Source organism: Zosterops lateralis (assembly GCF_965231275.1).
Source record: "Zosterops lateralis genome assembly, chromosome: 11".
Lineage (NCBI taxonomy): Eukaryota > Metazoa > Chordata > Aves > Passeriformes > Zosteropidae > Zosterops > Zosterops lateralis.
This window is the reverse complement of record NC_139771.1, coordinates 64,795-89,740: the sequence shown is the minus strand read 5'-3', so window position 1 is coordinate 89,740 and position 24,946 is coordinate 64,795. Positions and strand designations below refer to the sequence as shown.

Sequence of the window (24,946 nt, the reverse complement as noted above, 5' to 3'; positions counted from 1 at the left end):
ATTAAATCTGGCACATAACAAAATTTGGAAAAGAAGGAATTCTAAAAGTTTTGAGTAAAATCCTGAGCAGAGGCTATAAGTACTTGCCTACTTTGATGGACCTTGCGTTATCTGGTTTATTAGATAAGTGTTGAGAAGAATATGAATTATATTTTTATTTCAGGTTATTGTCTGCCATTTTACCTTGCCTCCAGATCCTGAAGGATCCGCAATTCTTTCAGGTTTTTTTTCTCTCATGACACAGACAGCAGCCATGACAAGTTTGACACTAGATGGAGGATTTTTCATTGTTTTGACAACTGCTATATCAGAAGGCTAAAATAAAAAATACATTTACTATAATGTCTTTCTCAGCACTCAATAAATAACCTGATAGAAAAAAAAAAGAGGAATTATAACACCATTACCAATGAACATAAGTGTAGTAGAGGACTTCTAGAAGGAATGATACAATGTTACCATCACAATTAACAATATCCATCAATATCCGCTATGCAAAGGAAATTAAAATTAAATAAATGCTAATAAACTGTAAACTAATGATTAAATAACATTATGTTTTAAACATTCCAGGTCAGAATATTTTTATCGACTTTTGTGTCATCTAAGATATCTCGTATTTTTCTAAATTCCTTCTTCCTTTTAGAGAATTAAATAAGACTTTCAAATTCTGCAATTTAGATCAGCTTGCCTTCAAAGTGTCAAGAGCAGCAATTGCAGCCTCCATGACAGGTATTGCCTCTGCCAGGTCACTCTCACATTCATTTTTCAGTGCCTGAGCTTCATTAGCTTTCTCTGTAGCAATTTCTTCATCCACTTTTACAATTTTTCTTTTTTCTTCTACTTCTGCAGATTCTACTTCTATAATCTAAAGAAAAACCATGAGTGGAATTTATTTATATTGTACCCTAAATGATCAAATAACCTGAAATTACCTACTGTAGGACTTATGAAATATTGTAATATATGAAGAGAACATGGAAGTTTTTTAATAGTTAACATAATTTCAATTTATGTTAAGGGAATAATTTCTTAGCATATTGCAACATCATCATGGAGTTTTAACAGTAGATAAACTGCATGATACCAGATTACTCTCAATAAAAGCTATTTAAAATATGTTTGAAGTTCAGGACACAAGAAGCTCTTCATGTTTGTGCATTAGGCCGTAACTAAAATGGATGAGCTTTTACAGGGAGTTTTTAGCGTCACAGCCTGTAACTTTGACTATTGAAATTTATTTTCTTTTTAGGGATAAGTCAAATCTTTATCCAACTCTCTTTGCAGTTCTAGGGAAGAGACATTCAGTTTTCTTAGAGGTAAAAGAGATATCACTGTATCTCTAAAAATACTTAGGAATCAGAAACTAGTGCATAACATGTCAATTAAATCATGCTCTTTTGGTGATGCAACAGTCACATACTAGATAAGTATGTGTATGTTTTTATATACTGGAATTTTCAAAACACACAATATTTTGATCTTAAATCCCACTAAATTCCTGTGAAATTAATTTAGGATCCTTTTATAAATCAAGCATATAATCCCTGTGCATGCAAAGGCAGACTGTGCAAAACCGTTCTTGTTTGTTTTGTCATATCTGGTCATACGGAAAAACTATTTGAGGTTTTCACAATGCTTGTGAATGCTTGGGAAACCTGATTTAACCACCATTAGCATGAAAGTTCCTCTAACATCCTTCAGGCATGGAGCTTAGGCAATGACTGTATATCCAGAGAATGTATTTTATATAAAGAATGAAGTCTTTTTCTGTTCTAAGGATATAAATATAAATAGCCAGTTTCAGAATACTGGAAACCTCTGTAAACAAGAAGTGAGCTCAAAAACCTCAATTCAACTCTTACTTTCTGAAAGCCACATGAATTAGACACATGCTTACATTAAAACCCACAAAACTGTATTTGTACAACTCTACCTCCATCATGCTTGCATTTTCCACTTTAGCCTCTTCCAGTCTGGGCTGAAGCTCAATTAATTCCACTTTCATCCTACCAACCTATGCATATACAAAGAATCAGCTGGGATCCAGACAGGTCAAGCACAATTTCTAACAATTTCTTTAAGACCTAGATTTTACCTAAGGATTAATTTATTGATAGAAGGGTGTAACATTCAGTTTCAAATCAAAACATTTCCAAGACTTATTTTTATCTCCTATGTACAATGTCTAATTTTAAGAACGATTCTCAATTATAGTCACCCGTTAACCACCTCCAAATCAAAACATTTCCAAGACTTATTTTTATCTCCTATGTACAATGTCTAATTTTAAGAACTATTCTCAATTATAGTCACCTGTTAACCACCAAGAAAATGACAGCTCTGTTCATATGCTACTTAACAATACATGCTTAGAGCTGTATGGCTCTAGCACTAGTTCTGTGACTGTAGGAAAGAAAAGGGAAAATACATTTGTTAGTTTTACTGTTGAAGATTGAGCTAAACAAAATCTGAAGCACCACTTTTGACTGACTTCTTCAGAAAAAGACCTGCATTTGACAAATATTTTCCATTTTCAGTTCCATATTTGTCGTAACACACCTGTGACTCAGCAAAAGCTAGTTTATCTAGCCCATTGACATATTTCTTCTTGGCTTTCATTACACTGTCTCGTTTCTCAGTAAGAAGTCTCTGAAATGCAGCAATAAGCTCAAGATAAGAAGTAGGAGTAACATAATTATGGCGTCCCAGACTTTGTAAGAACCTATTAAAAAAGTAAAAAAAGAAAGAGTTTTAAATTTTGATTTTTTTTTTTTTAGTTTATCATTAGCAAAGTTATGTAACTGTTTGATATGAATTAACAATTTCAATGATTTTTTATAATATTTATGAAGGCAAATAGTTGTATTAATTTTTAATGTATAAATGAATAGCATTGACACTTAGTCACCTAATACTTTATGATTGTTTACAAAAAACATAGACTGACCTTTGAGAGAGTGACAAAACTGAAGTATGAAAGTATTTACAGATGGGCACAACTCCCTGACGCTCAGTGTCTGTGAGCTGAAGTGTTTCTAAGAACTTGCTGGCCACACGTTCAAGGGCATCTTCAGGCCATGGCTGAGGGACAAATGAGGAGAAAAGAATTTGAAAAATACAACTTCTACCAATCTTCAAATGTTAAAATAAGTTTTTACCATTCAAACCACCAGAAATGACACAAACTACTCCCAACTGTGTCTTAAGAACAACAAACTGATAATAGGCTTGGTTAGCTCAGGCAGCAAGGTCACCACCCATGCAATCTTTTCTAGCAACTCCTGTTTGATGGAGCTCAAAGCTACACATTAATATTCCATCTAAACACTTCTGCGTCTATTCATCCTCTGGAAGAAAAATTAATTGACATCATCTCTGGGCCAAGCTATAGAGCTAACTGTGCTTTACTGACAGCAATACTGCTTAGATCAATACTGCTTCTCCAAGTTTTATTCTGCTATAAAAGATCTACTGATAAAAAACAGGATTTGTATTTGCTAGTCATTTCTATAATGGATGATCTGCTTAACAGGCAGCTACAATTAAGATCATTTTACAGTCACAATGAAATGGTTTCTCTAGTCCTTTAAAACATACACATATGTATGGCATACAAATTGCCATTAAGACTAATCATACTTCAGTAATGTGTAGCAACAAAATTTAACTTTATTTAGATATAGAAAAGTTGAGATGACACATCAAATAGCTCCCAAAATATTACAGAAAAGGCCTATGCAATTCTAAAATTTGAAAATCAAGGAATACTTCTACAAGGAAGACAAAAGAAAATCTAATGGCACTTAGAAATACACTATTAGAGAACTGAATCAGACTTTTGAGGAAATAATATAAATATTTTCCCATACCTGGAACCAATCAATAGTACAGCAGTTGATGAGTGATGGAAACTGCCTCAGACGATTGCGGAAAGCATCTCCAATCGGGCTAAATGCCACCACAATATGGAGATTTTCTTTGCAGAAGTTCACAAAAAGTGCATACAAGGCCAAGGGACTGAGTTCTTCACTTTTATCACCAGCCCGAATGGCTGCACGAACACCCTAAGGAATAATGCATAGCATAAAAAAAGCTGTATAAATTCTCATTAAGCACATCTGAAGTCCTATAGCAATCCTATTAATGGTAGCATCACGAGGAAATTAAATTTTTAGTGGAAATGAAACAGGCAAAATAAAGTAGAAAACCAGAACAAGTACTAAATACTGCCTGAGAGCAGCACTGCAGTATTTATCTGTAACCCTGGCAACTCATTCCAGAAATTATCATCTGCTGCTCTGAGAATCTGAGAGTAGATCATAACAATAGAGTAAAGGAAGAATTCTTTTGATGGAGCAGATTTAAATGAGTAAAACCCAACTTTGCTCCAGCTGGCACATTGTGGATAGCTACCAACTTCCAGCATATACACACTGAATATGTTCACACAAACTGTAAAATTGAAAAAGGGCCATGTTATTTTAATATTGTCACTATATACCTGGTAAGAATGAAACAGTAATAGAAAAAGATCACAAGAATTATAATCTAACTTCTTTGAAAGGCACATGAATCCAGGTATCAACATGCTCTATAACTTAATTGCAAGAAAAACCAGTTGTGACATCTATCAAGTGATAATAGATATTGTAATAATGAACATTTGTGGTGTACTAAGAATCACTTTGAAAGTCAGCTAGAAGCATACCTAGTCAATTCAGTAAAAACATCACAGAGATAGGAAGACATCACAGCATATAATTCCAAATATTTGCTAACATTAAGTTTCCAACTTGATGTGTACAAAGATTGATGCCCCTTCCTCCCAAATTGTGACTGCTACTGTGAAAATCCACGTCTGATTTTAGTTAATTTTAGTTTTAATTTGCCTGAGTACATTGCATCTTTACTTCTGAGCCTAAATTCATGGAGCACTGTTGCCCACCTTGTCTCTGAATAGAAGTGTCAGGACTATGAAATTCTATCTAATAATGCCCTAGTGCCCCAGAGAGTAGGATTCTACTGAGAAAGCCAGGCCAGGTGTTCCAATAGAAATGTCGCATCTTTGCACTTAGCTGATCAATGAAAACATTATGATGCACAATCTTGTCCTAAACAATACACTACAAAAAGAACTATGGCTACATGGTATTCGTGAACAACACAAATTCTCTACATGCACAACTTGACGTGTTTCTGAACAGTGCTAGGTCAGAATTAAAGCTTGTAGTTTGCATAAACTATTCTGTAAGTTTACTAAGTTGATTAATCTAAGGTCTCAAAAAGCAGTCACAGAATTAAGTGCAAATGTCCAGAAGCCACATTTCACACTGAACTGACCAAGTAGGCTAAAAGGGAGGTGAAATTAAAGAGACTTTCTAAAGATACCTCTGAAATTTCTTGTTTTTCATCTGCTGCAAAAATATTGGGAACCTCCCCTGTGTTGAGGACACTGTCAATATCTTCCAAAAAGCTTTCTTCTTTAATTTGTGTGTCTGTGATTAGAAAGACAGTTTTCAAGCCTTTAACACCCGCACTCTTCAGAAGTCTCTGAAAATGCAAAACAGTTAAAATTGTACGTTCTAAAACACCCTTCCTCAAAATTAAGTCGAAATGTAGACAGGTTATTAATACTCACTTTCACATCTTCTCTCCACTCATTTGTACCATAGGTCTTAGAAATCTCTGGTTGAAAAATACACATTCTTGCCATGAATGCTGCCAGGCGAGTCAGAGACTGCCGCCCGCTTCCTCCCATTCCGACCAGCAGAGCATTCCCCCCTGGCTGCTTCAGAATGCGGCTTAATCGAGACAAGTGTTCCAGCATGTACCTGCATTGGAAGTGTACTGATTACCATCAGAGCAGAAATACATGTACATCTATGCACCTATAAATCTGTGAAACAAATCCAGGAGTAGCAGCTCCAAAACAAATTTCTGAATGCAGGGTGGGGTGGGGTAGAGAGGAAGAAAGAGAGTGGGCATGAACCACAAAATAGAGTAAAACTTACAATTCCTCTATTACAGAAATATCGGTATTTAGCTAAATTACCAAAAATTGCTAGAAAGCACATGCAGAGGTAAGAAGAGGAGCACTATAAGGATAGCATTATAAAGAAAAACATTAATTCTCTACTTCAAAATAACAGCAGAATTACCAATTTTAACTTTCTTGAAGAACAGCAATTTAAATATCTTTTTAAAGTAACCACTGGGGGAACATTGTTTATATCAACAAACATCTCCCTTTCCTCCACCTCTGACCATGTTTTATAACTTATATGTGGAATTGGCATTGGAACATCCTCAGGAAGCAGTATCTGCACATCACTGAAAGTCCTTGTCAAAACTTGGGCATGATTTATCTCAGAATACGAAGCAAGGCCTGTAGATCCCCTGCTTAAGCACATGGCATGAGGTAATTAAAGGAAGCTGAGTAGCTATTAAAAAGTAGTCTCAAAAAAACTTTCTAAAGTTTTTTGGTTTGAAAAATAAAATAAACAAATTCAGATGTTATCCATGAGATTAAACTCGAAGGCTACAGTCAAACATGCTCTCCTGGCTGCTGTTCAGTGAGGTCACTGGAATATTGCTTCTACACCTGGGAAGTGGCTTCTGATCAGAGGCTGCCAGCTCTTCCACCTGTGAGCCTAGCTGTATATACAGGCACTAAGAAATCCAGCTTGGCAAAATGACCCACACTAAAATAAGCTGCTATTAAAACTGCTTAAAGTAACCTTAATCACCTTCACCAACTAAAGTAACCCTAACCACCTTTACCAAGTATCTATGTGCCAAGTTACCCTGGCAAATATGAAGAGATGGCAATCTCTAGCAACAGGGAGGAGGAAGGAGTTTGACCTCCTAATTGCCCTCAGTTGTCGCTCTGCATGATCACAAGTTAAGGTAACAATAAGGGCCTGCAGAGTCTAAAATTTCACAGGATTAGCTGTAGCACCAGCTGAGTGCATGGCTGTGCTCCATAACAACAGAGCAGACAGAGAGCTATGATTGTGAACATCTCCCTGTTGGAATGCCTGTCCTTGGGGAATGAAAAGTCTGGTGACATCCATATTCACTCGTGATAGAGGACTGGGAAAAGTACAAAGCCCTAGTACAGAAGTACAGTAGTATCTGATTCAGTGCACAATGTTTCTGTAACAACTAAGGAAAATATTCAAAGCCCCTTAGGAGAAAAGCGTCTCATTAGTTGCTTTCAGATAGAAAAAGGAGAAGCATAAGAGAAAAATCAGTTTACTTCCATTCAAAAAGGTGTAACACCACAAACACCTTTAAGGATGCATAAAGGGGAGGAGACATACCAAAAACCGAAGTCCACAAAATTAAATATACTGAATTATCAACTACTGCTTAAAGCTCTTAATAAAACAGATCATAATCACCTGAAAACAACAAGGTTCATTCCTGTTTTTTGGGTTTGATTATATTCATCCAGACACTGCTCCACAACATCACTGAACTCCTCAATACTTGGAACCTCAACATAAAGCCTTTCATCTCCCTCAAGTTCTGGAACCATGTAGTCACCAAAACACAAACTTCTCATGTTTTCTTCTGTTACCTGTGGCAAATATTCAACAAATTATGAAGTCTAGTTTAATATTTAATGAATGCATTCCTCATTGGAATTTTAGAAAAGAAAAGAGAATTTAGACAAATACCCCAGACACAAGAATAATCACTCCAAAAAATTTTAACTCACTAACAATGCCCCCCTCAAAATTACATTTCCTGCACTGAACTATACACTTATATTTGATTTGTTCTTGGAAAACAGTTGGCTCCAATAGCCACTAACAGTGTCATAATCATGACCATCAGATTACACCAAATTCATACATGTATATTATGAAACGGACAACTAAGACCACAAGTTATTTCTTCTATACACGAAAGAAATTACAAAGGACATAAAAAACAAACAATAAAAAAGGCATAAAATATAACACAACTATACAGAATTTTGGATTCTAAAATTTAGTAACAATCACAGGATGCAGATGTACAAATTTCTTTTAAGGAAAAGTAGTAAGTTTACTCAGATTTTAAATGTAATCTTTTTTGAGAAGAATGCTTATGTACAACAGGTAAACTCTCCCAAACAATTTTCATTTCTACTTTTTTTTCTCATGAAGACATTTTGCCAAATTCAATTCAAACTTTTATGCACACTTGAATCAAAATTTCACCTATGATCAACTTTCACGTCCTAAATTTGCAAAAAAAGCAATTATTTTGCAACAAGTTAAACATGATACTCACAGATGATTTTCCTTCCTTAAGGTGTGCAAAAACTCTATCAAATGCTTCTTTGAAATGTTCTTTCACAATATCTTTCACTAAATTGAACAACCAGGCTCTGTCATCATCTTCCACCAGACGGTCATAGAAGACACGGAACACCTCATGTACAAACAGCCGAATCATCACATGTTTGTTTTCAACTGCACTTTTCTTAATGAGCAAACAGCCATTGATAACCCGGGAAAAGTCACGCAGGTTGAAGGTATAATGAGACTTGGCTGGTGTGGGCAAAAGATTTTTGATGGCTTTCTTATACACCTTCACGTAACAACAACAAAGAAGATAAAATCAAAAAAGTAACACTGACTGTATTATTATCGTAATTCCTAAATGCCTTTTAAATGTTATTCCTCCAAAAATAACTTTTCGCATGACATTACTGTAGGGCCAAAGGAACTTCAATGAAAAAATTGAAAGAAACTTCCAGTAACATATTTGCCTCTTACCTCTAAAGTGGCAGTGACAATTTGATTTCCAATTGTGGAGAAGTCAGGAGGAAACTCATTAATCCTTAGGTAAAGAGTTACTACGGTAGAGAAGATGCGGATCATTGTTTCATCACTGAAGGAGTTGATGGTGCAGATGTTAAAGTGTCGCAGGAACCGAGGGGTGACTGGATTCCTCCCGCCCCCTGGCGGCCCCATGGCAGCCAGTAACTGGATGTCCACAAGGGTGATTTTAGAGGTGTCCTTCAAATCATACCTTCAAAATAAAATGCCATGTGACACTTAAACACAGATAGAACACATTTGTTACATCTTAGATGCATCTATATGACAGACCACTTTCTGCATGCATAACAAAAGTATTTAAAAAACCATAAAAACATAGTAGGCATTCTGTAATACAATATATATTTTTATATATATTATAAATATAACATATACATTATATTATATTATATATAACACATATATATAATGTTATATATAAATATATATAAGATATATAAAAATATATATTATATATATTATATATATATATAAAATATATATATATATATAAAATATATATTTTTAATCTTTTTAACAACCAACAACAAAGGAGTTGTTAACAAACAACCCCCTCTCTCTAAAAAAAACAAAACAAACCTCTAGTCCTTTAATTGTGTACCCGTTAATCTCAACATATTTTTTCTGGCCTGAAAGATTATTTGTTTAAATTGTGTTCCATAAAACCTGATACGAAATTCTGAGTATTAAAACTGTAACGTGTCAAGATATATTATCTCTATTCTAGAGCAACAGATATTTGAGCAGTGCCTGGAATCCTAAGAGTAGTTGTATTTGAGAAGTGCCTGGAATCGTAGAATGATCCAGACTCAGGAAAACACCTATTTCAATTTTCCAATATAAGCAAAGCCAAAAACCTCAAAAGCGGGGCAGACTTTCAACTTAGTTTATTTCATGCCTATTATCAGATCTAATTTCACTGTGGATTTAAAAAAAAAAATTGAGATATGGCTAAAAAAAATAGTTACTAATAGAAACATGGATAAACATGTTTCTATTAGGGGAAACCAACAGAAGAAATAAAATCAGAAGTTTTATGTAAGAGCATATATAGATATGTACAGAATACTTCCAACTCACTCTAAGGAGGAAGAGAAATAAAAAAACCAAGAAACTGCACTGAAAAAAAAAATTAAAATATTCAAGGTGTAAATTAATCATTTTATTTAACGTATACTAACTCTGCTGAAGTTCAGCAATAGAACATTATAAAACACTCAAAATTATTTTGATCATGAATTTCTTAAACTGAGAAGTCCTTAGAGAGTAATATGCAAGTTGCTTCAATTTTGAATAATGTATTTTTATTTAAACTAAATCTACCTTAGCATTTACAAAGCACTTCAAAAACATTTTGGAAATAAAATTCAAGTTAATAAATAAGTGTAACAGCAAACACAGAAAAAAAAATAAACTCAGTTGCATTTCAAATAATTACCAAAATCCATGGTCAAAGAACTGTCTTAATAGTTCTATAGGAGGCTGTGCCCCATACTTCTCCAAAGCAGGCATATTCATATCATCTACAAAAATAATGCACTTTTTTCCCATTGGGGGGCCAAAAACTCCTTTGCGCCTCTTGTCCAGCCTGGCCATAATAATGTTCTGCAATGCAAACAGGAGCATTCAGAACACAGATTACATATTCATGTCCATAACCTCCTTGAGACCTGTTCTCCTTAAGAAAATTATCTGTTCTACTAACCTGAGTCTGATTGGCACTGGTTCGAGCTGAAAAATTAATGAAGAAGGGGAAGTAGAGCTCTTTTTCCAAGTTGTTCATTAACTTGTCCTTGACATACACAGATTTCCCAGTTCCTGTTGGTCCCACTAGAAGCAGTGGTCTTCACAAAGACAGAAATAAAGTACACAGACTGCAGAAACCTAACATTGTCAACTAAAAGCAGCTAGAAGTCAAAGCTTTTATTAACTTGCCCTTCCTCTTCTACCTCTAAAAACATTACTTGCCTAAAGAAGAAACTAAAGTGTTCTAAGGCATTTGTTAAACTCTCTCATAATTTTAGTTTACTTCCATCATCAAGAAAATGGAAGGAGAAATAAACATTTTTTATTCCCTCATTCTATTGGTGTTGGAGTATATGAACACACAGGGGATTTAAATTTCCCCTGATAGGTCTTCCAATAATTCAAACTTCATAAAGCTTTCAGCCTTGGAACCTGAGGCTAGTTTTCACTTCATTTTCTTATATGATCTGACCATGGCTAATATAACTGATTTTGATAGGATTAATCAAAGAAAAAAATCCTAAAATACATATGTAATTGCCAAAGTAGAAAGAGAGTGCAACAATTTTTGCACTGTTCTATGAGCACCATCAGACTGCAAATACTAAAGTTACACTGTAATAAGGTTTCACAAAAAAAACTAAAACCAGACTTTTGGGCAATTTTTTTGTTTGTAGTAAATGTTGGTTTTAAAAGGCCAAATGAACTGAGTGTTTGATAAAAACAATGAACTCAAAGGAAAGACTAAGAGACATTTCTACCTGTGATTAAATTTCACTTCAGAAATTCGTGGTGAAGCAACTTACTTCCCATGGGTAATGAACAGGTCTAGCAAATAGGTATAGCGAACTGTATCCATAGTTGGGACTATAAGATCTTGAATCTTCACATTTTTATCACTGAAACTAATTTGTTCAATAAATTCATTCCAGTGAGCCCAACGTGCGTTGCCTTTGAGCTAGGAAGAAACACAGATGTAGAACAGACTGGTGTTTTACATATGAAGGGGTTTCTCTACTACTTCACTTTTGATAAATTAAAGTATTTTAATAAATTAATGAATATTTGATGCTTCAAAAGTTCACACATTTAGTTTGTTTTACCTCACTAATAAAGAATTAAAGTACATATCTTAACTTAGACTCCTTTATTTTCTTAAAAATTTTGTTCAGTGAAAACAAACAAAAAACCCATGCAGACAGAAAACCCCAACAACAAAAAAAAAAAAGAGAAGAAAGGAGTCTAACGGGCACTGTAAACAAAAAATGTAACACAAACTACCTATGGGCTTAATATTCAGCTCTCCTTCTCAACAGTCCACATTATTCTTTCTATAGAAAAGCAGATTTGAATCAGTCAGTTGAGCCTGGGTTACAGAAAAAATATACAGTTGCAGTATTACGAATGTAACTGAAATGTACATCTTAGTATTTTATTTAAAAATTGGTCAGTATGCTGGTATTTGAAAAATAAATGACAATGTATTGTGGGATTTAAGCCAACCAACACTCTACAACGTCCAACAGGCTTCATAAAGTTAAAATACCCACCCGGCTGCATTTTCCTTCTATTAGGACTCTAAGAATCTGTTTAATGGATGCAGAAGCGACTCCTACCTCATACACGTAGTCATAGACCAAGCCTTTCTCTCCTAAGTGACACTCCCACGTTCCCAAATTCTCCGGTATAGGATTTGCTTCAGATTTCCCAGACAAAGTTTCTCTCAAGAAATTATCAAAAATTGTCCTGCTGTCACCATCACAAGTTCCACCAATGGACCAGATTGTGGCAAAAACAAAACAACCCTGCAAAGGCAAAAAATTAATAACTGTCTCACAAATTGACACACTACATGAACCTTGTACAGTCTGGTTAACAAACATAATTCTAAAAAGTACTGTTAAGCAGAGACATGTTAGCAACTGCCCTTGGATATCCCAGCCTAAACAGACTTAGAAATCTGACTGTAGACAGAGCACACAAATAATCTTACTTAAGGACAGAGAGAAAGAGAGAGAGAGAGAGAGAACAAAAAATAAAGGCCACTGACTACAGCAGTATGTCACATGACAAAGCCTGCGAGGAGCTCTAATGACAAACCTGGATCTAGGAATTTTCTAATTTAATTTTAAATAACTACTTTTGCATTGTATTTTCTTCAATTTTTCATAACAATAATCATATATAAGGTCAGACAGAGGATCCAACTAATATAACTGTCAGAAAACCCTCTAACACAGAAATTTTGTTCAAACAAGCCAATCAGGGTTGCATGAATATTTATTTCCTTTAAAAGAAAGAAGACACTTTGCTTTAGCTAACTTCTTGGTTATTTAAAAAGCACATTTGAATGGAAAAAGGGTAAAAATGTTAATCATATTTGTCACTTGTAAGACTTCCATCTCATCTGGCTACCTCTGGAGTATGGGGAGGGAGAACAAGGAGGTAGTAAAATTGTTTCATGTCTCTTATTCACAAATTAAAGTTATTTGGATTAGTTGTGAAACATACAGAGAAACAAATATACATATATATTTTGCTCCATGTTAAAAAACCAACCATAATCCAGGCATGAATGCTTTTGTTGGTGGGATCTTCCTGCACAGCTGGACAAATCAACATTTCAAAAATCCGTGTGAGAGCTACTACAACATTGATATCATTTGTAGGCAGCAGTTCCTAAGAGATTCAAAAGGTTGGATGTCATACTTTACTTGTTCAGTTTATTTATCTTTCGGAGATAAAATACTAACACCATTAGATCACTCCACTAGCTAATTCTGAACCTCTACTAGAAGGCAAGGTTTACACTGACCTTTATTCAAAAGATCATTTGCCCTCCTCAATCATCGAAATGCCAAGACCTTTAGCTTGTTAACTATGTTCATGGCTACCATGTGAACACTACAATGAAACATCCTAAAGCAAACAAAACTCACAGAAGTAACTACAGCAAAACTTGAGCAAAATTCTAAGCACTGTCACATTGAGCTTGCATTTCCCCTAAAACCTTAAAAAGTACTTCCTTTTACAGCATGACATCTTTAAAGAAAAAAAAAAGTACAAAATTAACAAAATGTACAAAAGAAGATGAAAACTACGATCAAGTTTCAAGCCTTAGCTGATATTGTCATTTTTAACTCTTCCAAACTGATCCCAAGAGCCGAATATTCATTCTAGCTGTACTTGTCATAAGAGAACAGTCACCTCCTACCAAGGGTAACAGAAGGGAAATGGCCACTAACTACTGCAGGAAAAAAAGGCAAAAAATACCTTGCACTGTTTCTGACGGACTCTTAATGCTGGTGGTACCAACCATTCAAAAAGTCCCAGCAGGAGATTTTGATGTTCCTCTGAGTTCAGAGGTTCAGGCAGTTTAGTCAGCCAAGAGGTAACAACTGGCCTCCAGCCCAGCTGAGAAGGTTCCAAATAAATCATGCCACAACGACTGACTGTAGCAGGCTAAGGAAAAATTATAAACTCATTTTATTGTGCATTTAATAGACTGAATTTTGTTTTATATTTTCATAAAATACCAAACTTACTGATGCCTGGGAAAGATCCATCGTTTCAAAAATAAGAGTCATCTGAGGGGACATTTGGATGACTTCTCCACTCATCAAACAAAGCTTGAAAAATTAAAAATAACATGCAAGATTAGAAAAAAAAAAAAAAGTATTAAATTACAAAATTACACTTCCTATCACAGAGAAGTCCTATATGAAAATTGCCAAAACCAAGTAAAATCAAAGGTAAGGTCAACTACATTAAAAGTTTAACCACTTGTAGCAATAGATTCTTATCAAGTTTTACCTAAATTCTCCACTTAAACCGTAGTACTCCATAGTAATCTACCAGTAGGTTCATTACAATCAGTCTTGACAGAATGAAGAAAAGACAGCAAGAAAAAGGACAAAAGATATCTCCAGCTATTGCTGCTAATACTGAATCATTCCAGCTGGAGACACACTATGCTTTCATGCTAAAGTAAGAATCCAGTTTGAGTATTTTGACACATTATCATCCAGAATTTAAAAGTCCAAGCCTTGTCTCTAATTTTTGTATTTGCTTTGAGATTCCTAGGGCCCATTTAAAAAAGTGGTGCTGCAATTTTGACTTCAGAAGTCATTATTTTGAAAATGCAACCCTTTGTGTCTTGGGATTGTGTTGAAATTTAAGTGTCTAAGTTTGTGCAGTCTTAGAAACAATGGGGTTTATAATATGTATTTAATTGTAATTTCTGACATTTAAATTTCAATTGTTTATGTTAGAAAATCATATTATGGCATTAAGGAAATACAACATAATTCACATCTTCCAGCAATGAGTTGATATTGTGCTTAGGATACCAATACAAACAAACAAACCAAACAAAGAAAAAACATAAAAAAACACTAAAAAAAAAAGCTCACTACTTGTCACCAATGCCATCTTTTCAAAAGTCAGGCACTGCGGTTTGTATTTGTGGTTTTATATGTAGAAGTATACTTTCAAAATATCACATAATTTATTCAGGCATTTTTTTCACTGACTGATACCTTTTTGTTGTCATCCAGAACCGTGTTCATGCTTTCTATCCACAGAGTGTCGATGGGGCCATCGAAGATGACCCATTTGCGATCCGGGGTCTCGGACAACGCAAATTTCCTGAAGGTTGTAGCTACAACCCCGTCTGTCCACTGACAGGGGTGGGCGTGGCAATGGGGAGTGAGACAAAGAACACAGAGTTCAGCCTGAGCTGCCAGCCACAGGAACCCTTCCCTTTGCTTTTCATTATCCCTCACTCTTAACTGTTCTCCTCTTGTGCTGCAGAGAGAGTACGTAACTTCGGAGATTCACCAAGGGTCTTAACAGCAAATTTAAAAGCCAATTCTTTTCACTTGAAAAAACACTGTGACAAAAATGACCAGTAATTTGACTTACTGAAACTTAGAAGTGCTTCTGCCCTGTCTTGCATCTGTTTCTCTCCGGAGTCACGTGAAGTTTCACTATTTCACATTTACTACTGCATATCATCCCTTCTCCAAACCTAAGTTTCACACTTGGGAACCCATGAGTTCATAGATTTTTCTAGAGTTTTTGCATTACTTTGATTATACAGATAAGAACAGACAGAAGAATGAATGCAATTATGTTTAATATGATTTCCTAGCATAGATGCATCTATACGAGGAAAATGGCCTTCAAAAGGGTATTGCTTTTGGGGTTTTTTGCATATTTAAATCTATATAAGTGCATACACATATGGTACTGCATTTTTTAATATCCTAATTAAACCAGGCCACAAAAGTATTAGTTAAAGTAAAATTTACAATTGTGTTCTCATCCATGTTTAAAATAATAAAATTATGAATTCAAGAGTTCACTATCAATAATAATGGAAACATAATATACAGGAAACATTATTTTTTAAACATACATTACCTCATGGGATATCAGATCAAACTGTCCAAAGAGCTGGCCCATAGTGATTGATTTTGGATTCACAGTTCTATAAATGACTTTTTCTTCTTCGCCATAACCACGCTTTTTCATAAGAGACAGCGTATCTGCCAACACATGTAGAACTTTGGTCTTCCCAGAAAATGACTCCCCTACCAGCATGAAGCTGTTAGATGAAAAAAAAAAGAATCATGCCATTAATAAATTTGTCTTGCAATTTAGACTTTTACTGATCACATGAAGGCCAACAGTATCAAACATATGCTTAAAGCTAATTTTCAAATTAGCCTAATTTCCAAAATTAGGCACCTGATTTTCAAAAAGTAAGCAAATAAATTTTCTTTGAATGTAAAAAAAAATAATTCCACAGACCCATTTTTTTTTGCACATGCAAATCTGATTGCACAATCTTACGGACAAGATTAATGAATGAGCTGAATATTAACCATCATACGGTTAATGTTATATTGTATCTTTTTCCTCCACATAGTTGCTACTCTGTAATAAAAGCTAGGAATAAAATGGCACAGATCTGACAACTAATATTATAATAAAATAAGATTTTACAGTCCTAAGTTTTCACCATACTGATATCAGCACCTAAAATCATAATACATGTGCAAGTGCTTCTGATATCAGGAAGAGCAGAATTCCAGAGACATACATCCCCAAGAATTTTGGGACATGCAAAACCAATATCATTAATCAGCTGTTCCAAAGCTGATTGGAACAAAGAGGAATATTATTATGCTGCCCTCATAACCTTCTATAACTTCATATAAATAACTGCTACAGTATAAGTCAGAATTACAACAGGTAGTGCAGTGACGAGAACCTTACCCGTGTCTAACAATCATCATTTCATATGTCTGTATAATTTTCTGCATAAAGGTTTGTACAGGTTGGACATTATGTTGAATGCAACATTCATTGGCACATTCCAGAAAATCCTAAAATCAAAACAAATCATAATCTTATGCTGCTACAATTTAAATTACTGTCCTGCGTGACAATAGAAGAGTCTATGCTCATCAGAAACAGTTTCAAACTAATTAATAACTGAAATGGTATTAGTCAGAATATAGTAAACTTCCAGAGGAAAAAATTCCCACTTTTGTACTTCATGTGCTAGAACAGGATTTAACTACAATTTTTTATCTCGAGGAGAAGGCATATCACCCTCAGAAAACCACCAGTGAGCTTCAGAACCATAGATTTTTTTCAAGATCGTAGTATTTACTGAAAACTTAAAAGTTAATCCAATTTGGTTTTTCCAACATACCCATCCTTTCCAACCATTCTCCTACAAATATTGCTTCAAGTGTTGCTAAAAATAAAATACAGGCACCACCCTTTATCTCACTTAATTATGTCCAAAAATTAGGAAAGAAATCAGAAAGCCTAAAACTTGGTAAATATGCAGGTCAACTCCCAATCTGTAATACACTACTCTTCTGAATGTCAGGGAACTCAGCTGTGGATTATATTAAGCACACATAAAAGAATTCCCTTTGCTACAAAGTTTCATTGCGAATGTTCAGCAATTTTGCTCATCTTGAAATACCTCACTGCATTAGTTGCACCTGATTAAAAAGCAAATCACTACAAAACAATCAACAATGATCACGACCAAGGAAAAATTAAAAGAATACTTACACTGTAGTCTGCCTCAGGAAGCTTGATTCTAGGAAATAAATCACTTGTTATACCCATGAACAGAGGTATATCATGGGACAAAAATTTGGGCTCATTCACATCTTTAATTGATCTAAGAAGCTGGAAAAAACAAACAAGCATTTTACTGTCCTTATTAAGAGACAGAGCATAAGGTGTTCAGCAATTAAAATACCCTAGTATGTAACAAAGATGAATTCATTAAATGGGGCCTTTGATAAGAAGTTAAGCCAAACTGTGCAATCATCAGCACAGCCCCAGAAAATGCAGCATGTATTTTATTGTCTTCATTTCACAAACTACAAAACATGGATCAGTGATGTGACAAGATGTGCTGGAATTGCCTTCAGAACTCAGAACCACATATAATATATCTGTGAAACTCCTTAAACAAATATTCCCTTGGGAACTCACCAATATATCTTCATCTTCTGTGGGAAATTTTAACTTGAGATTTCCTGCAGCCACCAGCACAGCTTTGACTGCTCGCATGCCATAGTCATAGTGATACTGAGAGGAAAGCTGTTCTGAACAAAGCCTGTAGGTCATGACTATTTTCACTGACAGTGACTTAGCATTCAAAAATCCATATGAATACAGGGAAATTTCTGCTATCAGAGCATAGTTTGGAACCATCATGGCTACCGTTCGGAAAAGAACCTGAAACACATACCCAATGATAGATCTTTAAATAATTCAGGAATGGAAAGCAATTCCAAACTTTTACAGTATTCATCCCACCATAAAACAAAGTTATCTATATTTGCAGCTTATGACTCCCTAGAAAGTTAACCTAAGTGAGCTACCAATATCCATCTTAATGTACAATGCAGTGCAGAAAAGACACTGTTTCCCCACAGCTCTTCTCCCTCAGCACTGTCTCAAGAATGCAATTTGCCCCTTGCACAGATACATCCAGCAGTAAAGAAGAACAATGTGGTGAGAGAATGCACTCTCTTTCTTTCAGCAACCTGCAGTTGGTGTGCTCCTCATGGTGTACTGCCTCTGCTTTCATTTAGCAAAGCCTCCTCATGGAAACAGCTCATCTGGTCAAAACAATCATCGCAAAAGTCACAGACACATTGATCTTATTATTTTACCTTCAGATTATCTGGAAGTTCAGAACGTCCTGCATAACCTGGATTCATAGTAATTGCTATAAAACAGTTGGGATTAAGCTTTAGCTCAGTTCCTTCAAAATTAAACACTTCTAGCTTTATCTGTATGGCTCTTTGGATGCAAAGGATCTGCTGGGCCACTACAGAAAGCACTTCCAGTTCAATGCGATTGAATTCATCAAAACATGCCCAGGCACCTGATGAAGCCAAACCCTTGAAAAACTGCAAATGAAGAAAGAAAACAAAAATATTTCTAACAGAGCCTTAGAAGATTCAAAAGAAACTATGACTATAATGTTGGAAGATTAATTAGATTTAAAAAATACAATCACGATAATAATGCTTAAATCTGTTTAGATCATAGATCAGTGATATACTGAAGAACGAAGCTTTTGATTCTAAAGCAATCTAAATCAGAAGATCCCAATCCCATGTACTTTTGTTTCTTTCATGTTTTACTTAGCAACTTAATAGGCTTTCATAAAGCACAGAAAAGGAAACATGTAGAGAACAGCATAGAGCATCCAAGGGTAGCAGACCACAGGTGCCACATTTATTTGTGTCTGCAAAATAGGGACCCTAAAATTTTTCTGCTAAAAATAAAATACAACATATATTTAGTTTCTATTTACCTTTCCCATTGCCAGGTAATCAAGGCCATCAGAGCAGTTAAAGACAACACACTGAACAGCAAGAGCTTTAGCCAAATCTTTGGTGGTCTCTGTTTTACCTGTTCCTGCTGGACCCTCTGGAGCACCACCGAGATTTAAATAAAAGGCTCCAATCTAAAGCACAGAAACAGTTAATGGAAATTATTTGTACTTCATTCATATGAAATTCTTCTGAATGAACACGGTAAAATTAAATTGCACTTTATAGTTTCATACACTTATTTTAACTAACATAAGAAGTATGGTTTTACTAATTAAAACAATTGGAAATGTACTTACAGCCGGGAAAAACATATACGAGAATTTAATTTTGACCCCAAGAGAGGGTTTACTTTTATTATCATCATAGCCATGATTGGTTACTTAAACTTTATTATACCCAATCTTTCAGTGCTTGTTTAGATACACCTTTCAGGTTAAATTTGTTGCAGTTACTTGTTGCTCCTTTTTCTCTCTGTCCTTTAATATACCTTTCTCCTCTTTTATTTTTCTTTCCCACACCATCCCTCTTTGATCTATGTGCCTTCCACTGACCATTCCATATTCTCTCCTATACTCCATAGAAGTAGGAAGAAATCTGACAGAAAACAAAAAACTTTGCAGACTTTAAACAAACAGTCCAATCCACAGTTACAGGGCCACATCTGTATTGATTGACAAGTTCTGAGAATACTTTATTAAGACCTTCATGGGCAAAGGATAAGACTTCTATTTGCCAGAATTCCAGGCTTCCACCTGCTGTGCTCTGATTCAAGGTTTGTGAGCCTAAAATTGAAACAGACTACCACCTGCATCACCCTCTCACATCAACGTAACTTGATGTTTTGACAGATACCAAACACCAGCTACAGCCACACCAGGGGTGTCTAGTAAAACTCGAAATCATACTCCAGCAAAGAGACTGCAATAACTGATAATGAGAAAAGCTGAGATGACTTTGGTAACTTTCAGTTGTCATGTTAGCTGAGGATAAACTAGTACAATAATAAACACCTCTGCCAAGAGCAGGAATACTAAAAAGTTTCCAAACTTCTACTAGTCTTAGGAACAGTGGGATCACAAGTGAATCCTCCTCCACTTAATTTGGCAGCCACAGAACATCAGAAAAGCACTTTGTGTTCTCATAATCTATACAGTAACCAAATATTGTCTGATTTTCCTGTGTGTTTTAAAAGAGCACAGCTACAACAGAACACACTAATATTTCAGTTAGGTTGGTGGGCTGTCCAGATTTGCTGTTTTAAGTGATTTTCATGTTTAATATTCTGTAAAAATTACAAACCTCATTCTAGAAGAAATAGCAGAGTCTGGCAATAACCAAAAGCCTTAAGAAGATAGCTGCACTGAACGGTGTAAGCAATCCTATAGCACAGTAAATGGAATTTGCAGTAGAGGAGGCTCATACCAGAGTGCGGTAACACCTGTCTGTGAGAGGAGTAATCACCAGGCGTGGGCAGTTTCCCAGGTACTCGTAGGCGTATTTCACGTTGCAGTTAATGATGCACACACGAACATTCTCGTTCTGCCAGTAATAGCGCAGCTGTGCGAGCCACTGAAAGTCTGTCTCACTCTGCACACCTGACAAACAGAGTTGGCAACAATCATAAAAGACACTGTAGATAGCTGGATTTTCTAATAATTTAAAAAACATTTTTAAATGTTTTAAATTTAACAGCTTTGAAATTATTAATGGTGATGCTTGGAGCCAAATACTCACAAACCCATCTTAGTACTGTACGGTTTTAGGTAGTAAAATCTGATTGGTTAATGATTTTTCATTAACTGTGTGTTAAGAAAAAAGTCTTAAAATATAATTACCACTTCCTATCATTTCCTTGATGACATCTCTAGCATGAACATCAATAGTAACCAAGGCACCCAGTGTAATCCTTGTTTGCTTTGACAGCTTTCCTCTTACCAGTTCTACAATATCATTAAGTTGAAGCTGAAGTGTATCATAATAACCCTTCAAACCCTAGGAGACAAAAGGTAATTTTGAAACTGGTTAAATCACAGTTTCAAGTGTTCCAGACTACGTCATGCTGACAAGATATCTTAACAGAGGTTGCTTATTAAATTATTCTTTTATATTGTCATGGTTTTGCATCAACTTTTTTCTTATCCACATTTTGCATTATAAACATTGCATTTATGTTGCAAAGCTACCTTTTAAACTATGATTGGTCTAAATAAAAATATTCAAGTACTTGAATGAAAGGTATAAATCACTGTACATAAATTCATGTATGTTAAACACACATGTTCATAATTTTTCAAATTTTAATTGCGAAAAACTGTTTGATTAAGCAAAATACATCAGCTGAAATGAAACACTAAGAAAGATTTTTTAAAAATTATGCATTACCTTGGATCCATCATGAAGAACTTCATGTACCTCACTTGTCCAGTACATTTGAGACACACACAATACTACTTGGCCAGGCCATTCCAGAACCCAGCGTTTTCTCTCAGTCTCTAGATATGCCTGAAAGAGTTAAACACATTATACAAACAGAATGTCTGAGAATATATATATCACAATGTAATGTGGAAGCTTATAATGTAATCCTATTACTATTCCTTGCTGAAGAATACTATTTTCCTATTTGCAATGTCCAAATGGAGCTTTAAATACTCTCTTCCCCTTAGGTTTACCGTTTTTTACCTAATAATTTTAAATATTCTTAAAATTATCTTTCCATATTACAGGAATATTCTCAACTTGTTAACTTTATACAAAGAAACATATTCTGTCTAATGATTTTCTTCTGGGAAGAAGCAAGCATATTACAAGTGTTCTATTTCTAATTCATAAGAAACCTGAACTACTACATCAGGTGATATATCCTGTAAAATAGTCCTGCTGTGAAACTTCTAGAAGAATCTATACCCAGTATTACAGGCAAACTACTTGCGTCTTATTCAAACTAAACTCTAATATATCACTAACTCTAGTATATCACTGGCCTATAAACACAAGCCATGTTAACTTGGTCCTGGCCACATAACTTCATCAACTCTTGCTTTGTGAAAAATTTTTAGAAAGCCAAGAGACAGCCATAAAACAAAGATAGGTGCTACAGTTCTTAAATTATTACAAACTCCATACCGTTCTTGATCTGGCAATTACATCACGTATAGTCTTCAGCATAATATCTTCTACTTGAATTAACCACTTCTCCACTGCACCTCGAGCTTCAGAAGTAGAAATGTTTGAAATCAGTGGCACACGCTCACCCTCAGAACTACACATTCCTTTAATATCCAAATTGTGAAGGAAGTCCAGCTTAGCAATGCCTTCAAAACACTTCTTCAAGTGAGGCTGAACTCTAAAAGGATCCTTAGTCTCCGACAGGATCTCCAACATTTCATCATTGGACAAGAAAAAGAAGCTAAAAAAAATAGAAAAAAAAATACAACTGCATTATCAAGCTATTTTTAAGACAGATCTTATTCACAACAACAACAACAACAAAAAAACATTCAGAAGCTGTGGGTTTTAAATAACCAAAGCTCATCATACCGGGGAAAAAAGAGACGTTTTTTTTCAAGGTAAGCATTAAGCCCTTTCATGATTTTGTCAAGAAACTCATTACAGGTCTGAAGCTTCTCTCTTAATCCAGGCAAGGAAGTAGCAGCTAGAACCTGTAACAAGAAACATGTGGTATTTTGAACAGTAGAAATTAATCAAATATGAAACAACATAACTTTGTTTCTAGAAAGCCTAGGGAACTGAAATCATAGTTCACGATATATATATTCTGAAAACTAAGCATCCCTCCCACCAAAAAATAGCAACAGAAGCTATTATTTCCTGTTTGTAATGGATAATTCCCTTACCTTGGGATCTTCTGCACAAAACTGCATAATCTCTCTCCACAGTCTATCCACAGTCTGAAACTGCCGCCCCTCTTCTGGCATCTGTTGCATAATATCCTCAGAAGAAAAGATGGGTTCCAAATACAGCCACTGTGCCTGCACTTTCAGCCAGTCATCAAGATTCTCCTGAATTTGAACCAAGCAGCTTTCCCATTCCTTAATAAATGTTTAAAGAATATTAACTCGACATTTTTAAACAAATAATGTTAGAGACAACAAATTCAGGAAAGGTAGACATCGTGGTATTCCAGCTCCCAAAGAACAAAAAAAGCCTACCAATAAACAAAATTAAATAAAAATATTTAGGACTATAAGTTCTTCCACATATACAGATGGCCATAGGAGCTCAGAAATTTTTACTTACTTGGAAATTAATTCTCCAAAATGAATTTATCACTTTAGTGCTATGAACTTTCAACAACTTAATTGTCAAGAAATAGCCAGGAGGCTACCAGTGATAAATTCTGTTTCATCTCCCCACAGCAAGGACTCTTGTAGCTGAATGGCAGCAGGGACACAATACCAGAAAAGCCACCTCAGCTCATAGGAGAGATCCAGCAAGTCCAGCATCCTGTTCTAAAGGACAACACTGGAGCAGGCTGCCTGTAAAGCTTAAGTATGTTCACTGAGCCTGCTTGAGCCTGAACATTTCCCACATAAACCAACAATGAACTAGGGAGGGTAACTGCAAAGCAATTCCACCAGCTTCTCTCCTGTCAACAGCCATGGAGTTAGCACCACAAACACTACTCTGGCCCTGAAATTCAAAAGCAGGCATAAAGCACTGCCACCACTGCTCTGAGGCCTGATTAAAAACATTCTCCCAGCCACCAAGAAGTTTCTTTGCCCTGAGGAAAACATTGCAATTCAGAAATTGACTCCAAAACTAAGTAATGAACTAACTAATGAAATAAATAAATGTTCTTATTTAGCAATAATAGAAACATTATTTCCAGTTATGAAGAAGCAAGGTTAATGGAAATAGTGATTTTGCAAAATACGAGAAAAATCCAATAATGTTCTCTTGGTTGCACTTGAATCTGAATGGAAGAGAGAATTCCAAAACAGAAATAAGGTAAGTATGACTCATACAAATTCAAAAGATCCTTGCTGAAAAATCAATGAAAGCATTTCATTAACAACTCAAACAATAAAGTTGTAATACAATTGGTATACTATTGCACTACAGTTAACCTACAACTAAATGGTTGAAAAAGTTCTCATTGTACCCTTATTTCGTTTTCAAACGGTTTAATGAAAGGTGATCCTCTCATTGTCTGAGTTTTCATAATCTGATCATCAAGAAGAGCCTGAATATCATCCACTGAAGACAGAATGTGAACACCAGTCTCACGATACACATTTGTGATGAAGGAAATTGAATCCCAGGTTTCCATCATGGTATGCATTGCTTTCTCCAAGGAAAATTCCTGTTTAAAAAGAAAATAGCTTTGTCTAGTCACTGAATTAGTTTTTTTCCAACTCTCTAATTCAATATATAAGCTTATCTAGTTGAATAATCTATTTTGCTCTAGCAGCACAAATTAACTACTTGTTATTTTTCCTCAGTATATCC

At 35.1% G+C, this 24,946-nt stretch overlaps 1 protein-coding gene across 2 annotated transcripts in view; it reads right to left on the bottom strand.

Moving 5' to 3' along the window:
• DNAH12 (dynein axonemal heavy chain 12) overlaps positions 1-24,946 on the bottom strand; it is a 59,537-nt gene that overhangs the window by 19,231 nt on the left and 15,360 nt on the right. For both annotated transcript variants that reach the window (XR_014590876.1, XM_083869358.1), the window contains exons 19-50: positions 24,600-24,800; positions 23,332-23,526; positions 23,015-23,136; positions 22,601-22,883; positions 21,857-21,976; positions 21,310-21,466; positions 20,897-21,069; positions 19,453-19,605; positions 18,803-19,042; positions 18,117-18,362; positions 17,685-17,804; positions 16,869-16,978; positions 16,011-16,194; positions 15,125-15,265; positions 14,132-14,215; positions 13,860-14,048; positions 13,146-13,265; positions 12,203-12,391; positions 11,393-11,544; positions 10,546-10,684; positions 10,279-10,445; positions 8,775-9,030; positions 8,287-8,586; positions 7,407-7,585; positions 5,642-5,834; positions 5,392-5,553; positions 3,873-4,067; positions 2,951-3,084; positions 2,563-2,725; positions 1,937-2,017; positions 692-868; positions 184-315 (exon numbers count right to left, since the gene is read on the bottom strand). Coding sequence is in view for 1 of the 2 variants with exons in the window: in XM_083869358.1 (XP_083725484.1) it covers positions 184-315; positions 692-868; positions 1,937-2,017; positions 2,563-2,725; positions 2,951-3,084; positions 3,873-4,067; positions 5,392-5,553; positions 5,642-5,834; positions 7,407-7,585; positions 8,287-8,586; positions 8,775-9,030; positions 10,279-10,445; positions 10,546-10,684; positions 11,393-11,544; positions 12,203-12,391; positions 13,146-13,265; positions 13,860-14,048; positions 14,132-14,215; positions 15,125-15,265; positions 16,011-16,194; positions 16,869-16,978; positions 17,685-17,804; positions 18,117-18,362; positions 18,803-19,042; positions 19,453-19,605; positions 20,897-21,069; positions 21,310-21,466; positions 21,857-21,976; positions 22,601-22,883; positions 23,015-23,136; positions 23,332-23,526; positions 24,600-24,800 (5,457 nt within the window). In the remaining variant the exon portion in view is untranslated. The remainder of the gene's footprint in view (positions 1-183; positions 316-691; positions 869-1,936; positions 2,018-2,562; positions 2,726-2,950; positions 3,085-3,872; positions 4,068-5,391; positions 5,554-5,641; positions 5,835-7,406; positions 7,586-8,286; positions 8,587-8,774; positions 9,031-10,278; positions 10,446-10,545; positions 10,685-11,392; positions 11,545-12,202; positions 12,392-13,145; positions 13,266-13,859; positions 14,049-14,131; positions 14,216-15,124; positions 15,266-16,010; positions 16,195-16,868; positions 16,979-17,684; positions 17,805-18,116; positions 18,363-18,802; positions 19,043-19,452; positions 19,606-20,896; positions 21,070-21,309; positions 21,467-21,856; positions 21,977-22,600; positions 22,884-23,014; positions 23,137-23,331; positions 23,527-24,599; positions 24,801-24,946) is intronic.